This window comes from Melozone crissalis, unplaced genomic scaffold (assembly GCF_028551555.1).
Source record: "Melozone crissalis strain CALT ecotype California unplaced genomic scaffold, PUWL_Pcris_2 ptg000033l_1, whole genome shotgun sequence".
Lineage (NCBI taxonomy): Eukaryota > Metazoa > Chordata > Aves > Passeriformes > Passerellidae > Melozone > Melozone crissalis.
The window spans coordinates 1,446,088-1,467,510 of NW_026535811.1; the positions used below are offsets into that span (position 1 = coordinate 1,446,088).

At 42.8% G+C, this 21,423-nt stretch overlaps 1 protein-coding gene across 14 annotated transcripts in view; it reads right to left on the minus strand.

Moving 5' to 3' along the window:
• SOX5 (SRY-box transcription factor 5) overlaps nucleotides 1-21,423 on the minus strand; it is a 590,818-nt gene that overhangs the window by 72,751 nt on the left and 496,644 nt on the right. For 11 of the 14 annotated variants that reach the window (XM_054281898.1, XM_054281897.1, XM_054281899.1 and 8 more), the window contains 2 exons: nucleotides 14,284-14,407; nucleotides 2,466-2,551 (listed from right to left, as the gene is read on the minus strand). In XM_054281898.1, the coding sequence (XP_054137873.1) occupies nucleotides 2,466-2,551; nucleotides 14,284-14,407 (210 nt within the window). The remainder of the gene's footprint in view (nucleotides 1-2,465; nucleotides 2,552-14,283; nucleotides 14,408-21,423) is intronic. The other 3 variants (XM_054281906.1, XM_054281904.1, XM_054281895.1) reach the window with 1 other exon arrangement.

The following is a 21,423-nucleotide window of genomic DNA, read 5'->3' on the forward strand; positions in this document are numbered from 1 at the left end:
AACTAAGAGGCATGTCCAATTTCTATCAGACAGACTGCAGTGATAGTTAAAAATCACTGGTAAAATGTGAGGAAAAATCAACTTCAGTTTATTTCTAGCATATACATGCCCCTAGAGATCAGATCCAAAACATTTAAGAGAGTCTGCTAAGTCAGGAATCTGAGCCTCTCCCACTGACTGGCTGCCAAACTCTCCCTCTAACTCCAGACATGTAGCAAAACAACATAGGTGAATTTGGTCAATATTTTCATTGTAATGTCCTCTGCACAGGAACAAGAGGCCTTTGAGGTTCTCAACTTTTCCATAACCTAAACTCATCCTAGGATCCCCATGACTGCAGTCACTTTTGCACAAAGCCCACCTTTTAACAAGAGAACTGTTATTGTGATAGAGCCCTTTTAACCAGGGCACTTCAGCCCACAGCATGCACAGATACAGCCCAGAGCTGGTCCTGAAATGAAAGTAAACCATCCTACCATCTCACTGGAGCACTGAGGCAATATTTTAGGACCAGCCTGAATGACTGAAAAGATAAGAATTAGAGTCAGTGTTGTTCCTGCATTGCTAGCTGGCTCCATGTTTGCTTTTCCTTTTTCCCTCCTTCTTGCTTCCATATGTCTGCTCATGTGTGTTTGGCTATTAAAAGCACTTTATCAATACTGCAACGCCTCAAAACTCATTTCAGAGGGATGACTTCTGTGGCTCCCATGATTCCTGAGCCGCCCACGGCATTTGTAACTCGGAGAATCAGAAACTACCACACAGACAATGTTGCTTTTCATACAAAGGCACAATAGGAACGAATGTATTAACCTCCGTGGTGCATGGAATGTGTCAGCTTACACACTGGCAGCTATTTCTGTGAAACTCAGCTCACTTCCGCTGGCTGCGGTAAAATAAAATAAAATAAAGCAAAAAAGTAAAAATCTTCCCCAGAGCAGTGTCCCACGCTCCAGCAGGCTGGCCAAACAAGTGGAATATGTGATGTGTGCTGCACACACAGGGATGTGGGCCAGGCTGGGCTGGAGGATGCATCGCACAGGCGGAGGAGCTGAGCCTGGCCCTGCTCGCACAGAGCTCTGCTGCAACGAGGGGAGATGCACTGCAGGGCACAGCTCGGGGCTTCTCTGCTTCTGGGACAGAATGGCAATCCAGGCTCTGCACAATCACAGTCCATTTCCACCTTGATTTCCTCTCAATCCCACATATCCTCCTACCAACCCAACATACACGACAGGCAGCAAAATTCCCACTGTAGCAATGGACACCACACTTGCTTAATTCCAAGGGCTGTGTGGCCGATCAGGAATATCCAGACCCATGGACAGCCTAATGCCTCCAAAATTCAGAATACTGACAGTCTCAATCAGATACATCTGGCTACCAGGTCACCTCTCTATTGTAGCTGAAAACAACCCTTCAGTATCTTTCCACCTGTTCTCTCATTGTCCATGTTAAATTAGAATAATCACTAATTATCTGCACTACAGCAGTGCCTAAAATGCTCTGGGCACCATAAAACACAGTAGGGGGGGCAGTTATTGCTCTGAAGAGCTTATGGCCTGAAAGGACATAATCATGTTAACGACTTCTAAGCAGTTTAAAAGTGCTTGTCAGGACAGAGCTCTTCTGCCTGACAATCCATTCCAGCATTTTGGTGTTTTACAGCCTGCAGGAGAACAGTCTAATGGAAAAGTGCCCTGGTTTCAGCTGGGACAGCACTGCCTTTCTTCTCTAGCTGGTACAGCGCTGTGCTTTGGATTTAGGATGACAGTATTTGGTAACACATCCATGTCTGGGCTGCTGCTGAGTAGTCCTTACCCTAAACCAAGGATTTCTCAGGTTGTGCGAAGCTGCACAAGAGCACTGGGAGGCAGCAAGGCTGGGACAGCTGACCTGAAGTGGCCAAAGGAATATTCTACAGCAGAGAATGTCATTCTCAGTTAATGAACTGGGGTCAACCACTGCTTGGGGACAGGCTGGGCGCCGGTCAGCAGGTGGAGAGGAATTGTTTTCCTGGGTTTCATTCTTCTCTCTTTTCCATTAAAATCATTGCTATTGCCACTATTGCATTTTACTTGATACCAATTATGGAACTGTTCTTATCTCAGCCCCCAGGTTTGACCTGGTATTCCCCAATTCCCACTTTTGGGAAGCCAGAGAGTGGCTGGGTAGCACTGAGCTGTTGTCTGGGGTTAAACCACGCCAGCAAGAAAAGCAAACGTCCTGCTATGAGGAAACTCAAAGTACAAACCTAAAGGCAGTTAACTTGGCAACAGGGACACAAAAAAGCACCAAAAACTTGCAGCAAGGTGAGAGGACAACGTGTTATCACTTGATGACTCCTTCCGTGCGCAGAGAACGGCCCGCAGACCCCTGCTCATTGCGCTGCGTTGCACAGGAAAGGAAAACTGCTTTTCATATTTACTTAACCTCTGCCTCCCCTGCATTGAGCCGGGACTTACCTGCAGTTGGAGAGGGCCTAAGCCCGGCGTTGCTGCGGCAGCAGCTGCCATGGTAGTTGGGATCAGCTGAACGGGGTAGGGGTCACCTAAGCAAGAGAATAATAGAGGCGTCAGCACCTTTTATCTGCTCTCCACCTGCAAATTAAAGTCCTGCATTCACTCCTTCCAAAAGCCTTCCTTTGTGTGCCTTGTTGAGGCCTAATGAAAAGCTCTATTGTGCAGCCTTTTACTAACACTCTTTTCACAATTCTGGCTGGGAGAGGAATGTGAATAAAAGGCACAAGCAATTAAGGCGGAAACCTCATCCTTTTTCATGATGTATTTAGGGAAATGGAAAAAAAAAAGTGCACATTGATCAGAAGGCTGCACTTCAAAAAAAGGAAAGAAAGAAGATGGGGGTGGAGGAGAAGAAAAGGAAAACAGTACAACCTTGATAAGATCACAGCATTAGAAGGGAACAAATTTACAAGCTTGTCCAAAATATGAAGTTAACTAAACTCCGCTCACTGTTAGCAAACTGAGCCTCACGCAGAGCAGAAATGGCACTCAATTGAACACTGTTTTCTTTCAGGGGAGGAAAAAAAATCTCACTTCAGTGGCAGGGTTTGATCCTGCAACAGGAAAAAGCACGTGAAGCTAAGGAAACCAGATACCAGCCTTTGAAATCCCTGCACCAACTCCACTTCATGGCTTGAGATTCCATTTTGCTTCTGAAGGAAAACTACTTCAACTTTTAGTAAGAACTGCATTGTGCCTAATGAGATAAAGGGAGCCAGTAAAGGCTTTAAGAAAAATTGCAGGCATTTATAAAGGAAAATTACCTGAAATGGCAAAAAATTGAGATGGAGACCAGCTCGTTTTAATGATATGGAGAGCTCACTTCTGGTCAACTCTAACACTTCTGGTATGTTAAAATAAACTTCATACTGCCCCATCCACAAAACTATGAAGAAAACTAGCAAAAATAATAAGAAATGTTACACACATTATATTGGTTCTTCAAGTTATAAAGTGTTTTAATGCTTTCCACCCAAATAAGCCTCACTAGAGCATTTCTGTATGTCCCTATGTTCTGATTTCTGTAGCACAAAAACACACTATGGAAGACTACGGAAAAAGCAGAACACTCTATCAGAAAAATCTACCTAAATGTTGCTGTACATGTCATTAAAAAGACATATTAAAAGTTTTCCCCTTTATTGTGCTTTTTTGAAAGAACTGGGTGAAAAAATACAAAAGACAATTAGGGAGGTAATGCAGGGGGTTCTGTAAAATCATTAATAATTATTATTGAATTAAAGTTTCAAATGTTATCAAGCCTTAGAGAAAACAAAGGGAAATAAATTTATGTAATTTCTTTTTAAATGTTAGAAATAAGCTGTGTTGGTGTACACACATTCAGGTAAGTGGCTAATGTTTATTTTTCCTTTTTATAATGCAATCTTCTTCAGTTAGACCTTTTGATCTCCTCCTGTTAAGAATTAAACACCACAACGTCTAGTAATGGAGGACCAGCAGCAACTGGGTTGGCAAAGCATCTTAACAGATATTTAACTTAAATAAATGTGCCTGTTTATATTTAAGAACACCTTAAGTAATGCTTTGTTGACTGAAGCCACTCAGGGCTGGCCAGCCAAGCAATGCAACCCAAAATGTCCACAGGCATCCCCATTCCCAAGGGTCTGTGCCACAACAATTCCATTTATTTAGTCGTCAGTGGGCAGCAGATTTCCTGAGGACTGAATCAAAACCCCTTCTGAGTTGGCATTTTCTGCAGAGCTACCTTGTGACCTGAGCAGTGGCCCCAGACATGGGAAGGCACAGAGAAAAGGAAACAGTGGCCAGAGAATCAGGGACAAAGGTGTCCAGCTGCTTCCACAGCCCCCCAGAGTGAGCTCAGCATCATTGCAAAACTCCCTCCTAAAGAAGACGTTCTGATCAAAAAACCACCATGGAAGAAAATAAAATTTTTAACTTCTCAACTGAGAAAAAGAAGGAATGAGGGAAATTTTCACAGCAGGATGCTGATTCTTACAGCCCATTAAATTTCTAGTTCTGAATTATTTGTATTAAAACACAGATATTAAAAGATCAAATTTCCATGCACTCTCCCACGTTTCTCTCCACACACAGCCTCAGCCCATCATGCCAATTCCTAAATCCCACTATTCCCACCAACAGCCCAGTGGAAGAGCCAGGACTGAAACCCACAGAGAGCTCCAGGCGCAGGGAAGGTTCTGGAACTCCATCCATGAAGCACTCGGACACTGACACAGTGCAGGAGCACCTGCCAGCCCCCAAAACACCAGCAAAGAGCTCAGCTCTTGTCTGATAAATGCACATTTTCTGCTGTTGCTCTAGAACATGCTGCATCTTCCACTGCATCCTTAAATTTATTCCCATATCAGAGTGAACTTATTGACTAAACAGTTTAAGCTAACTCTGAAATTTGGGAAATGCATGTCTTAACTATTACATTACATCTTATTTTTAGATGTAAGAAGTAGCTGCATTTTTTTTCCCAAGCTCTAGGAGCATTTCAGGAATGTGAGACAAGACAGGCAGTTCTCAGAAATGGGCATTTCCCAAGCCACTCACAAGTCTGTAACTCTGAAAACACCAATAAAACCTCAAACAACCGTATTACATTCCCATTTCCAAAATTCATTATTAATCAAATGCATGCAGGTAGGAGCGTCTTTCAGCCACCAAAAGAAACATTTTGTGCAGTCATTTCATGTTCCAAACTACCTCTTTTGTTATGTGTGGACTTTTTGCACAAACAAAGCAGCAGAGAGAAGTTTTATTGTTGTTTTCCTTTAGTAGGCCATATGGTAAAACACAGAGCAGATCAAAGGCTGCGATTTTTATGGTGACAACAAGGTAAAAATAATTTCATCAGCTAGTGCATTATTGCCTAATACGTAATTATTTCCCAGCCAGCTGGTGACATCACTTTGAAGAGCAGAACCCTTCAGGGCTGGCTGCATAAAGAGAACCCAGGATTTGTGCACTGGAGATGCAGCAGCTGCAGAAGGGCAGGGGAAATGCCAGCCTGGGGGAGCTGAGGGGGGATAATTCACGGGGAATATCAGAATATAGAGGAATCTTATTGGTGCCCACTGTGGGCAGTGCCAGAGCACGAGGCTGAGTCCTCAGTTCTGTGCCAATACTTTATTTCTCTCTCTATCCTTCTTCTGGTCCATCTTCCACAGACATACCCAGAACCTCCTTCCTGATAATTTATGCACTGCAACTTCTTTCAATTCCAAATCACACCTTCGTCCTTGCCCAAAATAATCCTCCAAGATCTTGCTTACAAGAGGATTTTCCATGAAGCACATTCACTCCCAAACCACTTTTTCTATGAACTCTCCTGTGATCCTCACTGAAAACCCTTTTCTGCAGGAGTTAGGCTGAGGTTCAGAGCCAAGGGGACATCCTGTCCCAGCACACAAAATAACAAAATAATAATTCCTGTGTTTAGGAACTGCATTTTCAGCTGACTGGCTACCAGCTCACCGGTGTGAAACCATTCTGTACTTGTGGAAATACAACAATGCCTCTAAAACCATTTATATGTTTTGCAAAATTTTATCAAAGGAGTTTTTAAAGTTAAAAAACATTAGGACTCTTTTTTTTAAGTGAAAATAAAGCATAAGAGTTAACATGATGTCTGTTGCACCATTCACCAAAACCCTGAAGATGTTTTTTGTATTCCTTTTTCTGTCACTCATCTCATTTATTCTCCTTCATGGCGCAATCCCCCCTAGTGTCTTGTCTTGTCTCCTGACAGGCTGCAAGCTCTTCAGAGCAGGCACAATTGTCTTGCTTGCTATATAAATCAAGTTACATGCTAATGTTAAATTATAATGTTTTGACAGGATTTTAAAGTTGAACCTGATTATATGAAACAATAGAACACTGATTTTTTTTTTCCCCCTGAAATTTTCTTCTCTTAAAAAAAGGATACCAGAAGAGTAGAAGCAGGGCATTTATTGCCTGTGATTTTTTAAAAACTCATTGTTTTTTTCCTACCTATCTTTCAGGGACAGCAAATGAAAAAAAGTTGGAGACCATGGAAGAAGAGAAAAGAAAACAGTGTAAAGAAGATGAAGGGTACAAAACAAAACCTAACTCCTAAATTATATTTTACAAGACCTGCGTGCTAAAGTAAATTCCATGAAAAATACTAAAATAACCATTTTCTTACAGTACATTCTGTTGCCTGAAAAGGAATGCTATGCTCTCTTCCCCCCATTTTTGACAAATTCTAGAAAAAGCCACAATAATTTTACACTCCATTTATCACTTAAGTGCATTTATAATGAATAATCGCAGCTGATGGCCAGCTGACAGGTAAGGCACTGCATTTCCTCTCCCCACTCATTTATTCTCAACCTCATTTTCCTCTCGTCCTCTTGGTGAGATGGTGGACATACAGAAAAAGGAATGGAAAGATATGAGCAGTGTTCCCTGACTTCTGGATTTAAATTAATAAGAAAAAGATTATGAAGAAGACACCACCAGTGGCTTCCAAAAGGAAATCCCAGCTGGTTCAGACCTGCCCCACAAGGACAGCCAGATGTGGAGAGCTGTGCAAACAGCTGCTCTCTGTCCTTGGAGCTTGGCAAGCTGAGTAAAGCCCTGAGTGGTCTGAGCCCATCTCCTTGAGGACCCTGCCTGAAGCACTGCAAGCCTTCAGACACCCCTGCCAACCAGAATCATCCACGATTGCAGGATACACATTTTTTAATGTTTTTCTATACGTATTGAATAAATTACACTTATTCAAAAACTGCAGCTTCCAAGGAAAGCCAAAGTACTTCCACGAAGGTCTGTACATGCTCATGAATTAAAAAATCCAGGACTTTATTCCGTTGCCCAGCTATGGATAATGGTGAAGCACCAGACATTGTTCATGGCCTGGACACTGAGCTGGAACTGCCAGCCTGTTTTACAGGTCCTCACTGTTCTGCCTGTGCTTTGGAATTATGAGGAGAAGCCACACAGAGATGGGGAGCTGTGCAACTCTTCCATTTAGAAACAGCCTTCAGTTGTGCTCTATTCTGCATCCCTTCCATTACATCTGCAACCCCACAGAGCCATCACATCCCCATGGATGCTGAGGGGCAGAGCTGTCACCAAAACCTGCTCCTCCTTGCTGTGCCTATCCACAGTGCTCCATCCACATTATAGTGTCTAACCACAGTGCTCCATCCACATCACAATGTCTGTCCACAGTGCTCCATCCACATCACAATGTCTGTCCACAATGCTCCATCCACATCACAATGTCTGTCCACACTGCTCTATCCACCTTACAAGGTCTATCCACAGTGCTCTTCCCTAATCCTGGGGGAATATGAGGCTTGGGTCAAATGCTCATCCCTGTGCAAGGCACGAACAGCAGCCCTGGAAGATGACCACCATCTATCTTCCTAAAGGATCTACAGTATGTGGTGTTCACAACAGACAGCTTCTGTTTTTGCCTTCAATGTCAATGTTTTTGCCATGTGATTTGGTGGTTGTCACGACCCGCATGTCAGCTGACACGGCTAAATCAGAAATTAGCATTCGCATCTCTTTAGAAGACAGAAACACGGACACAGAGCACAAGCAGAACTGTGAGACAGTCCACATGATACTCCATTAAACATGAAACATGTGACTGACTGAAAAACAGAGGCACATCAGCAATTTTCCCTGAGGAACTTTATGGTATTTAACTCCTAAACATTAATTTTATTGTATTATGTGAGGAGCCAATTAACTGAGAGCTCCACTTTTATCAGACTTCAGAATTATTGTTCAGAACATAGATGAATGGTAAATTCGGCATATTTCAATTTTATTAGGCTTGACTTGTACGCCTCTCATATTCTGCCAATTTTAAGAGGTAATCAGATATTTCATCAATAAATTTCTGTGTACTTAGAACACCTCCAGCAGCAACAAGCTGATATGTAAGACATATAAAATGTACTTATTGTATATTCAGATCTCCCCCCCAGTTGGATATGGTTGAAATAGTAATTAAAGTGCTTTCAAAAAACCTTGTGTTGATGACATCTGACTGCAGATCAGATTGTTACAACAAATTATCCACAGGGCACAGGACAAATGGGCAAAGAAAAACAATTCTTGTTTCCAAAATTTGTCATATCACCATAAAAATAACACAGGTATCAGCAAATAAAAGGCTTCCTGAGAATTGGCCAACAACCTGGAAAATGTACTTGGGGTAAATCCCATTTCTGGAAACACAGACTTGGCAACTATTGCTTCCCAAGAAAAGAAAACAAATCCTAAAAACCTCCAAATAACTCAGTTTCTTGCACACCCTAGTTTAGAATACAAGGTGAGTTGTTCTTCATCTTCTACAGAAGAAACTCTGTGGAATTCAACAGCTTCAGTCATCCTAAAAAGCTGCAGGACTGACAGAACACACCACACTGCTTTAGACACAGGTCATTTCCTTCCCTTTTAGCATGGTGACCAAATTTTTTAAGAAATGTTGGAGTGCAGTTTCGTAAATTAATCCTACTCAGCATCACTAATGAGAGAAGACCCATCAAAATTTAAATGTGCATTAAGGAAAGGATCATACAGAGCTGTACATGTGTGCATTAATAAAAGGATCATACAGAGCTGTACATGTGTGCATTAATAAAAGGATCATACAGACCCATACATGTGTGCATTAATAAAAGGATCATACAGACCCATGCATGTGTGCATTAATAAAAGGATCATACAGATCCATACATTTATGCATTCATAAAAGGATCATACAGATCGATGTGTGCATTAATAAAAGGTTCATATAGACCCATTTGTGCAGTAATAATAGGATCATATAGATCCATATGTGCATTAATAAAAGGATCATACAGATCCATTTGTGCATTAATAAAAGGATCATACAGAGCCATACATGTGTGCATTAATAAAAGGATCATACAGACCCATATGTGCATTAATAAAAGGATCACACACACCCATACATGTGTGCATTAATAAAAGGATCATACTACCTACAAATGATGGAGCAGCTTGCTCAGAGGCAGAACTATGCAGTTTTTAAAGGGCACAATACAAAACTTCTTCTCTTCTATCACTTGCACCATTTTTATGCTTTCAAAGCACTTCTCAAATATTAATTAGCTCTAAATAAATTCTAATTATTTCTAAGAGTGGCCCTAGCAGATCTGTATCATCTGGTGTGAAATCTGACTTCAGTGAAGTCAACAGCAACAGCTCCTGAGACCTCAGCCGAGCTGCCATTTCCCTTGCCATTGCTGAGATCTGGGAGCTGTGTCTATTATCTGCTGAGTGCCACAAGGAGGGCTGACCCAGCAGCAGCAACCAGTGACAGGGTGTGGGATGAGAAGGACAGAAGGGTTAAATGACCTGAGCCCGTCTGGGGAGCCCAAATGTGGGAGAAGCTCTGGGAAATGCAGCAATCAGACTCTCTTTGATTTCAGCATCAGTGAAAGGTGCTCACCTGCTGCTAAAACCAGTTTAAATAGTTGGGATACTGGGTCAACTCCTCAAATCTGCTCATGCTGCCAGTCATTAACTTAGTCAACAACTAACCTTGAAACATCAGTCCTTTAAAAAAAGATTTGCATTATGTATCTATCTAAAAATTACACATTATGTGTATCATAAGATACATGTGAAGAGGTGTGCATGAAAAATGCAAAAACCTTAAATTTCAAATAGCATGAATAACTAAATACAGGGCAAATAAGTATGTAATCAGTATTTACCTTTCTCACTGGGGACTATATAGCCCATCACATACTGCCAACTTTTTTTTCCTCATAAGAAAAAGTACTTCAGTTGTAAATAATAATATTAAATATTTTATACATGCAATTATATCTAGGTATGGAGGTTAAAAATTAACTGGAAGCAGAGAATATGAATCTTTTTCTCAAATAGAAATGTAATCCTAATAGAAGTTCCTCCCTTCATCTCTGCCAACTTTACCACCACACAATATGCCATAGAGAAAAGAGGGGAAGTGTCAACTTGTGTAAATTGTCCCTTATGTAATGCAAACCATCTGTTTAAAAAAACAAAACAAAATGAAAACCCAAGCCACTCCCAAGCATGATCTGCTATGGGGAAAAAGAAAGAAAAGGAAATGCAGTACATCAAATTGGAAGCCAAAGACCATGACCTGCCATGTAACCACGGAGAAAATATTTACCCCTCTCCTCCCTTTATTTACCCAATTTTGAAAAATATTTGGAAAAGCATAATTGAATCATTTGCTCTGCACATAATAGAGACTGATACTGCGGGATTCTTTTGAGCATTTCATATCTCTAGAATGTTTTCCATCAGGCTGGAGCCCAGCAGAGAAAAACTCTTTGTTTCCAACACCCCATCTCAGAGCGATGCCACCACTGGGTCGGAAGGTCCCTGGGTCCTCAGTCACTGCAACCTGGCAAAGGATGGGCACAAAGCATCAATGTGTTCTGCCCTTCCTTGGGTATCTGCCATGAAAGGAGTCCAAAGGGACCACTGCTATCAACTGTTACGATTATTTTTGTGTTCTCTTCAGTCTAAATGCTCAGAAAACAGTTTGTGTAGAGAAAGCAGTGCTCTTCTTTTCCAGCCTCTGTCTGGTGAGTGATGAGTCCTTTGGTAAGCACTGCCTGAGGAACCCACTTTTCATTCTGAAATCATTGGGGACTCACATTTCACCCTCTCTGGGGAGGCACAGGTGGGTCAGAAAGCACTGAATGAGTTAAATTAGCACAAACGTCCCTCTGAATGTGTCTCCAAAGCCAAGGAGCCACTAGCACTGCACCACTGCACCACTAGCTACTTATGAAAATATCAGTTGTTGCAATAATGTTCTCTTCTTTCTTCCCCAAATTTTCAAATCTCCCTTTTTTTTTGAGGAAAAGTATGTGAAAACTTTCATAGCTTTTTGTTCTTTGTGACTGGAACTGAATAGTCACGTGGAGTTTTTTATCATTCCTATCTGCAAGTTGTTAATGCTAATAAATAACAGAGTCATCACTAGAGAACTTCCATCAATCAGCCACAGAAAACAATTCTGAAAAATGCAATCAGTCCAGAAGGAAGGGCAGATTTTCCAAAAGGACTGGGAAGATGTGGAAGTGAGATCCATTTTTGTCAGGCACAGACACTGATTTTAAATCCCAGAAGGGCAGTCATGTACAGAAGATGCTGGTGGGGTCTTTGGAAGCTGCTAGGAGGGCTTTGCTCCCAAAAGCAAACTCAGTGAAAATCGGGCATTTAACCCATCCAGAAGCTGAGGAAATTAATCTGCTGGACATTCTCTAGATCCTAGTGCATTTGTCACTCTTAATAGGGAGGTTTAGTCTCCTAAATGACTCAGGTGGTGCTTAACAAAATTGTACCCAAAGCTCTCTGGCTCACAGACTTTGCCAAGTGGAATGACACACAGTAGGGCAAGCAAAAAAATGGGAGAAATAGTTGTAGTGGTCTGTCAAAACCATGACTTGATGTGAACATATCGTGGATTGAAGGCAGCTGGGTGGAGCTTTCCAGGTGTGGCTAAATGTGAGTTTTTGTTTACTCTAGATGCTGAGTGAAAGGAAGAAACCCTTTGGACTACTGATCACTTCTCCTCAGCCAAACATGCCAGGCAAGCACCAAACACAGAGCCGCCTTTTTCCACGGGCTCCTGCTCAGCCCTGCAGCTTGGCACGCTGCTCATCCAAGCCTCACTGCCAGGAGCAGCACAAACTTTGCTCTTTTTGCCTTTCCATTTTCAGGGTTACACAAACACCAAATCTATTTCACAGATGTGAGGAACTACAGGACTATGGTGGAGTTAATACTTCATAGATGGGAGGAACCAAGGACTATGATGGAGTTAGTATTTCATGGATGTGAGGAACCACAGGACTATCATGGAGTTATTATTCCAAAGATGTGAGGAACCACAGGATTATCATGGAATTAATATTCCGAAGATGTGAGGAACCACAGGATTATCATGGATTAAGTATTCCATAGATGTGAGGAACTACAGGATTATCATGGAGTTATTATTCCATAGATGTGAGGAACTGCAGGACCATCATGGAGTTCATGTGCACGCAGTACAAAGAAAGGAAAAACCACCTCAGCTCCTTCTAGCCAAGCTGGACCTGACTAACATGGAAACAATATCATCTGCCAGACCTGTCTGACAGCGTGCTTTGCTGACCTTTTCCAGACCCACAGTGATGGCAGCATTCACATTCAGCGTGGCTCTCAGCTACACATTCTGCAGTGTGAATCACTGAGAGGCTGAGTGTGTGAAATCACTGGAAGAACTGAATGAGACCATGTTTTGGCACTGCAGCTCTGAGGGATGGGAAGTGTTTGGAACAGTATTTGCAACAGTGGTCCCAGTCTGTAAAATATCAGGAAAAGGTGTTAGTGGCCAAAGAAACTGAGTTAGTGTTCAAGTACTTGCCTGTGATGTTCGGAAGCTGAGAGAAATCTGAAATTGTGGGCTAAGCCAGCTTTACTAAAGAAATCTTTCTATTCTAAGTGTACAAAAAATGCAGCAGTGGCAAGTGCTGAGTAACTCAAACCAACTGATGAATTAATGAGTTAGTCAAGGATACAGATGGGTACAGTGACATGGACACAACAAACGCCCAAAGCAGAGACAGAGAAGGGTGGAACAAGCAAGTCCTGGATAACTCCATAGAAAACTGATGCAGAAGAGTTCTACAAGTGCATGAAAACAAGTCCGTGAAATTCGTGCTCTAGCTAAGTTTATTCCCAGAAATAAAGTTCCTTCATTATTTCTTAACTTGTACTTATCCTCATCATGTTGACAGGAAGATGAAAACCTATAGAAGGCTTAAATAAAATATAAAAAAAATCTGCAGAATGCAGAGAACAATACAAATCTTTCAAAGATTAAAACAAGTAGATGCTATATTTTTAAGTGTTAGGCTCTCACAAATATCCTCAGAGTTTGTGTTAGTCCATCAAACTGAAAGGCATATGCTATCTTTGATCTCTGTGCAGAGCCTCCGTTGAGATTAATGTGAGCTCTGTGTGAAGAAAGAGACTAGAATAGGCCCTCAGTTCACAAATAGCAAGCAGTCTGCTCCAGGAAAAAACATGTTTTCTTACAACAGTGTTGAAATTTATTGGGAAGTTTCAAATAGCTTCTCTTCAGATGCAAGTTTGTGGTCATGAGCATGTTCGCTTGTCAGAAAGTCCTGTCAGGGAGAAGGTGCACAAACGCAGCTCTTGTGTCAGATGTTTGGCTGTTGTGTAGGAACACATCCCTCATCTCTGACAGCCTTTTCTCATGCTGTAACAGCCAATCCCCTGTTTCTCACTCATCCCTGCGTGCTGATGGCTCTGTGCATGGACAGGGTGCTATTTCACACAGCCTGTGTCCTGCAGTGCCCACTCCAGGTAAAGGAATGCCCCAGGAGCCGGGACAGGTGCTATTTCACACAGCCTGTGTCCTGCAGTGCCCACTCCAGGTAAAGGAATGCCCCAGGAGCCGGGACAGGTGCTATTTCACACAGCCTGTGTCCTGCAGTGCCCACTCCAGGTAAAGGAATGCCCCAGGAGCCGGGACAGGTGCTATTTCACACAGCCTGTGTCCTGCAGTGCCCACTCCAGGTAAAGGAATGCCCCAGGAGCCGGGACAGGTGCTATTTCACACAGCCTGTGTCCTGCAGTGCCCACTCCAGGTAAAGGAATGCCCCAGGAGCCGGGACAGGTGCTATTTCACACAGCCTGTGTCCTGCAATGCCCACTCCAGGTAAAGGAATGCCCCAGCACTTACTGCATCCCGCCTTGTAGCTGAAGCCAGGAGGAAGGAGGAATCCTTGCTGGGCAGCTGCTGCCAGGGTGCGCTGGTCTGGAGGGAACACGGGGATCATCAATGGAGGCAGCTGACCCTGGACCTGCTGAACAGAGAGGGACAATCAAACACACTATTTGGGGGGGACGAGGTCTGCAATGTGCTTTCCTTCACTGCTGGTCTGAATTCACCTCTTCATGTTGGGGTGCTCCAGCAGCATCAGCTCTGGGGCTTCATCTTCATCACCAAACACTTCATGTGAATGACATGAACCCAAAATAAACTGAAATGTTTCACTAAGGCATATCTACATCCCACTTAATTATTCCCCCCACAGCTCATGATGGCTCACTTATCTCTGGCTGTAGGGGGCTGCTTCCTTCTCTTTCACTGAACTGAGCAGCAGTATCTGTGTCAGACAGTAGCTCCCACCCTGACCAAGCCCAAACACAGAGACACCTCCTCAGAAAGGAAAAATAAGTGCACAAGTAGCACGCAGCACAGCCAGTGCTATTTTCCTGCTCAGACCCGTGCACTCATTTGTACATGTGAAAAGATAAAGCCCCAAAAAAAGGCTGAGAGCCTTTACTCACAAATCCAACAGCCATGTCTGGAGACTTACGCGTTCAACTTTGCACAGCAACTCTACACAAGCATAAAGTCAGGAAGTGGAAAATATTATATTGTAAGTGGATACTGCAGGGGACTAAAGCCATGCAGAAATTAGTCATCAAAGCTGGAAGTGGGCCATGGCACAATGTCTACTGCTGCTGCTTTTACCCTGTTCCGTTAATAGCTTCTATAATTGATAGAAATGGAAGCTGTCTCTGGATTTCACAAAGTTTGCCGGGTTAAAATGCTGAATGAATAGTTCCAATTTAAAACCCCCACTGCACTGACCAGATCACTCAGTCAAGAAGGACTGATCCATTTTTAAGAGAGCTCATCCAGATTTTAATGGCACTGTAAAGCTGAGGCATTGGAGATGGAGATGTCTTTGAAAACTACAATTTATTTTGTGGTTTAAGTAACTCAGAAAATCAGAGTATTAACAGAGAACTTTCTATGCTGAAGGGCACACAAAGGTGTCACTCCCTTCACTGTTGCCTGACAGCAGAACCTGCCCCAGCCCTTGGCTGCCACTGCTCAGAATACACCATTTACACTTCATTCTATTTCCATTTATTCTCCTTAAAATCCAGGCCACGTCTTGGTTCACCCAACACCGTTACCAGGCAAAACAGTGATACAAAATTTGGGATTACCATCCCTTTTAATTTATGCTGGAGCTGGCAACACCCCTGTGTGTGCTGACTGTGTCTGTATGGTCTGAAACAGTTTTCAAGGATAGAGTTCAAGAGCACTGTTGACAGAAATCCTTGCAGTGAAAGATTAAGATTGAGCCTGAAACACAGAGTAGATGTAGCTCCACTCACTGAACCAGCTTGATCCATTTTTTGTTACTTCAATATTTGCCTTTCTATTCTGATCCTGTTAATTAGAAGGCATACATATTTTCAGCTGAAGTACAGGATAAAACCCATATAAAATGTGATTTGTTCTCTATCTGCACAGATATCCTAGAGCTGTCCAATACCTGCCTTTTCTTCACGTGTTCATTTTTTGTTTGTTTTGTTTGAGGTTTTGTGGTTTTTTTTTTTGCTTTTTTTTTTAAGACAAAGACAAAGTAACTGTATTCTTTTAGAACAAAAATGAACAGCCATGCGGAATTTTTGCATAGTACTCTTCTTCGGCAAAAAGCCACAGAACTTTTTTTTTTAAATGGTTTCCAAGGATGAAAGTGACTTTGCCAAGCGAAGAAGCTTCAAAACAGGACTCAAAAAACACTAATAGAAAGACAGATGGTTCTACTAAGTGCTTTGCTGCCAAAAAAAATGTTAAAAAAAAGTGAAAAAAATGGAGTGATGTTATTGAAGCTGACTGCAAAGTTCTCTGATGACTGCAAATACTCTTGTCCCACTGCAAGTGTTAACTCTGCCTCCAGGGCTAATATAACTGAAGCACCACACACACACAAATTGTCATTGCCAAGCCCACAATGTAGCTTAAGTCTGCACTTGATTCCAAGTGACTGCCAAACACACGAGCAAAACACCACACTGAAAAATTCCCATTTAGGAAAACATTTACCAGGAAAATGCCCTTTCTTCCTAAATCTGACTGATGCATTTCATTTTTTTTTTCCAAATTGCTGCTCCTCTTTAGCTCTCCAAGGGGCCTTATAGCCCCTCATTTCAAATGACACAACCCTGTTTGCATTAGGGAGGTAAAAACTATGGGGTGGTGAGGATGGTTTGCATGGATATAGAAATAACACAGTCAAAACAATGCGATTTTCATTCCAGGATGGAATGTATGGAGCAGCACTCGGCTACACTTCATTTTCCCCTAAACACAAATAAATGCAAACATTCGTTCATTTTAATCCGATTACCTGACACAATATCTCACAAATTGTGGACTCTTCATTTTTATGGCTCATATAACTACTACATTTTAACTTGTTATGCTTATTATTATTATTAACTAGAATTGCTAGGATACAACTGCCTCAAGTGGCATTGAATACAGGCCCTCCTTCTGAGTTTTACATCTAAGGTGTTTCCCTTTTTTTTTTCTTTTCAAGGTATTACTACCTCAGCTCAATCTCTCAAACGTTTTTCATTATCAGTTAAATCTCTCAAATGTTTTTTATAATCAGTTAAATCTCTCAAACGTTTTTTATTTTTATTGGAAGCTTACATACCTTCCAATATTTTCTGGATTCTAACTTCTTGATACTGCATTTCTAATTTGAATATAAAGGACTGCAAATCAGGGCTGTTTTCCAGGCCTTTCACTTTGTTCTGCTAAAGGACATATGTCCATAAAAAGAAATACCTCTTCAACAATCCAATAACTCACACAGCTGTCAAGACTCTCCCCTGGCCAGCCTCTCTACGTGTGACCTCTTCTCAGGTGTAACATCCTAAAGGAGGCAACTGTATTTTAAATCCTCACAAAATTCCCACTGGATTTAATGAGCCACAATTTTGCCTTGTAACTTCTTACCTACTTTATGACGTTATTCTGGAGGATACAGACACAATCCTCCAGGATTTTCCTGGTTTTCCATATTGTTATCACTGGGTTATCTGAGCACACTGTGAACCCTCCATTAATTTTTTTCTCTCCTCTGCCCAGATGTGTTTGGCCAGTGCCAAGTCACCACACCACACCTTCACAGCCACTGAAAATCCAAAAAAGAGCCCCCCCTAAAGAACTTATCAGTACAAAAATCAGTGTGAGCACGTGACAAGCAACCCACAGTAAATCTACTGTCCAAGGGGGAAGCACCCACAGCTGCCTGCAGAGATTTCTGATTCTGGAAAGTGCCTCAATGTATCTTTATTTGTCTCAGTGCCTTTGGAAAGTCTGGCCCTAAATGGCTTACCATAGCAAAGGGAATGTGTTGGCAAACCTGAGCCAATTCAAGCTGCTGAGGCCTGGGCCAGCATCTCCACAAATCTGTGCGTGTCCTTTATGGCCCGACCATAACGAATCCCAGCACACAAAGACACTGCAGTCACCACAGTCACAGTGAATATCTCCAGGATCCTCAGCTTCGTTATAACCGTAGTATTTCCACCTCAATTCTGCTCCCCTGTCCCCTTTTAGGAACATACTATGGTTACCACAGCTACCTAAGCACCAGGCAGCATGTTTTTAACAGTTACCCCCACTGTTTGTTACTAGCTCCTGCTGTGACTTCCACAAATTTAGATTGCAAACACTTGACAACTACAGTTCTATTTTCTGTAAAAAGTCATGTGTGCCCTGGGTCACTATGTAAATAGCTACACAGGGAAAGCAGTTTAAAGGAACATTAGGATGGCAAAGTTGGACATTTGTGGCTTAGAGAATGTCAGGATCAGGGCATGACCTTATTTTGGTTCTTCACTGCACTGCATCCAGACAGAATCCTTGAAGTTCAGGGTTTCCCCTCCATATGACTCTCAATCCAGAAGGTTTATCCCATTTCTCAAGTCACATAAATCCATACTTTCAGCAAACTAAGCCCCTAAAATAGCAGCTGCTATTAGTTCTATCTATTTTCTCCTCATACACTTCCCCCAATTTAATTTCTGCAGCTGTTCATTACATATTTATTAGCATCAACTTTTATCTAAGTTTTCCTCTCTCCAAGGTAAATATTTCAGTGCATTTCCCAGCATCTATATAGATATTTATAAATAACATTTTCCACTGAGGGGCAAATGCTGCTATGCACCCACCTCTAGTTCTTCAGAAGCAGTTCTATTCCTTTTGGTGAGACTGGTGATGGATAATGAATTACTGAGTGTGGATAAGAGCAGCTGCTAAAAACAACATTTTCCTCTCTACAACCTGACCAAACTCCGCACAGTACTTCACTCCTGAACTGCTCAGAAGCGTGGCTAACTTTTATTTTCATTGGAGTTATTCTCAGCTGCCCCAAATAAGTTCAGATTTTTCATTCCTAGAATGGTGGATGCACATGAATGATCTGATTAACTTCAAAGTGTTGTAGGAAATATCTTCCTGCTTGTGACTTGTCTGGAAGTTAAGCATCTCTCCCACTGTTCAGGGAAGAATGCAACGCACATTTCACATGCAGCAACACAAATCTGTCCCTCAAAGCTGACATGTTTAATTGCATTTGTCCCCCTTCCTCCAGAAACACTTGGCTCCCAGTGCCACACACTCTGCTGAAGGACTGCATGCTTTAATTAGCACATGTGTTGGCCCTCCTTACCTCACCCCCCTCCCCGTGTCTATCTTAAGGGAAATAAAAATATATGTCCCCATATAACTACAATCTGCTATTTTCCCTTGCAGTGATGTTTAAAATAAGACAAGAAAATGTTTTTCTCTCCTGTGTATCAGTTCCCTAAGTTGCCACAAGCATGTCCTGAGCCCACAGAGCAGGAAGCCCTGCCTGTCCAGCTATGGGATGATCTCTCCTCCTCCTCCTCCTCCTGGGTTTGGGGTGCATTTTATGGGGTGCTCACTGAGTGTCCAGCATGCACAGCACAAGGTGGGTAGCATGAATTAAAGGCGCATTTCTTCTTCCTAATCACCTTCTGTGAGCTCTTCTGCAGTGGATGATTTGGGCCCTAAATATTATTCCTCCCTTTGCTGTGTGTGAAGCTTAGACAATTCACCCCAGAGCTCACCAAAATGTACCTGTGCACACAGCTGGGCTCACCCAGCAGCTCCCACAGCTGCAAACAGGGACAGGCCTGGCACAGAACTTTCACGGGGTGATCCAGGGAGAATGAACCAGGGCTCTCTCATCACCCACACCTGACACAGGCTCCCCAGCACCACCCTGCTGGCACAGCACAGCTCTATTCCGAGGACTGGTGGGGAAAAAATGGTTATTTTCATGGAATATGGACACAGTCCCTAAAGGTATGCACCTTGGCACGTGGAAAACACAGGGAACAAACTCGCAGAATGCATCTCGGGGAAATACAGAAGCATTTTCCATTTTAACAAAGCAAGGCTTTCCAGGCTGGAAGCTTTCCACCTCAGCTCAGTCCTGCAGGAGAGCCTGGGTGTCACTAGCAGCATCCATCTCCAGTTCCTCTCAGCATAAAGCCTGTAGATTAGCACACACAGCCTTCTGAAGCAAGTGCAGCAAAGTGCTGACGCTGCCAAGCAATACAGACAGGAGCTGTTTCCATGTCGATAACTTCCTTCCAGGGCTTCCCTCCTCCAGCTCCTGCCACAGCACAACATGCAACGCTGACAGACAGACAGACAGACCTCCAGCAGCACTCGGCAGCACAGAGGCCAAAAGGACCTTTCACATTCAGGAACAGCCCTTGGACACTTCCTAAGGAAAAAGCCAGTTCATTTGTTGCTCATTTTGTAACTAAAATAAAGAACTTCAAAACATTTTTTGAAATATTTGATCTAGTACAGAAGAAGCATAGAGAGGAGAGAAAAGCAGTAGGATGACTTTTTTTGCATGGGATGAGGTTTAACAAGTATTCTTGCTTGTGCAACTTGGCATGTAAGTTACCTACAGAGCAGCTCTGCCACAAAGGTACTGGAACAAGCAGCCTAAACTAAAAGTACATAAACTGGAATTCATTCCAGCTGTTTTTAGACAAAAGCCCAAGAGTTCACACAGGGAGGGCTGCCCCAGACTGTAAAACATCTCAGTGAGTGGGGTTCTGGCCAGATCAGCACCTTCAGAGCCAGTGACTGGAATTCAGGTACTGCTACACTGCAAGACTGAAGGGCACTCTCAAAGAGCCCCTCCTAATCCCAGCTCAACAGCAACATTAAAATTATTTGCCCCTTTCATTTCTATAAGAGAAGAAGATCCATTGTTTGGTGGGTTGAGCTCCTTGTTTCACGAAGAGGCTGAAGTTAGCAAGTGGGCTTTTGAGGCACAATGACCACAGTTTTGGGCATATCATCTTATTTCACCTTCCTTAACATTCACACAAACACGGAGTTCTCATGGCACAGCTTCCAAGCACCTGAGCACCTTGTTTAAGTGTCAGTGCCCTTCCTAGAGGAATAAACCAGGACTGTAAGGGAAATCTGCCACAGACTTGTGGCTGTCAGAACTGCAGATTTAGGTGCCCTACTGTTCTCTATTTGCGCTTTCGTTGGTTACCAGCGAGTTGCTCCTAAGTGCAGATGTCCTGATCAAGAGTTAAGCCACAAAGTCACTTCCCTGAGAGTGGGACATGTCTGAAGCTGCAGGAGGGGCTGGTGCTGCCTGCAGCATATGCAGAGCACAGGTTCCATATGCCTGGCTGATGCTCCCCCCTGAGCCCCGGGCCAGGGCTGACGGCTGCAGCACAAAGCCATCCAGCGAAACATTTGTCAGGGAAGGGAAAACAGGTGGGAGCTCTCCTGATGTGATTTACCAGACAGCATGTAGGATAATTCCTTCAGCAGCACGTGCACCCTCCTCTGCAGCTAGCTCATCTATGATAGATGGGCTCGGTTATTCAAAACATAATGAACTCTGGGCTTATTTGTACATGCCAGAGAGAATCAGGGACGCACAGCAATGCGCCTCCCTCGTCACTGCTGACAGCAGCCTCTCGGAAGTCA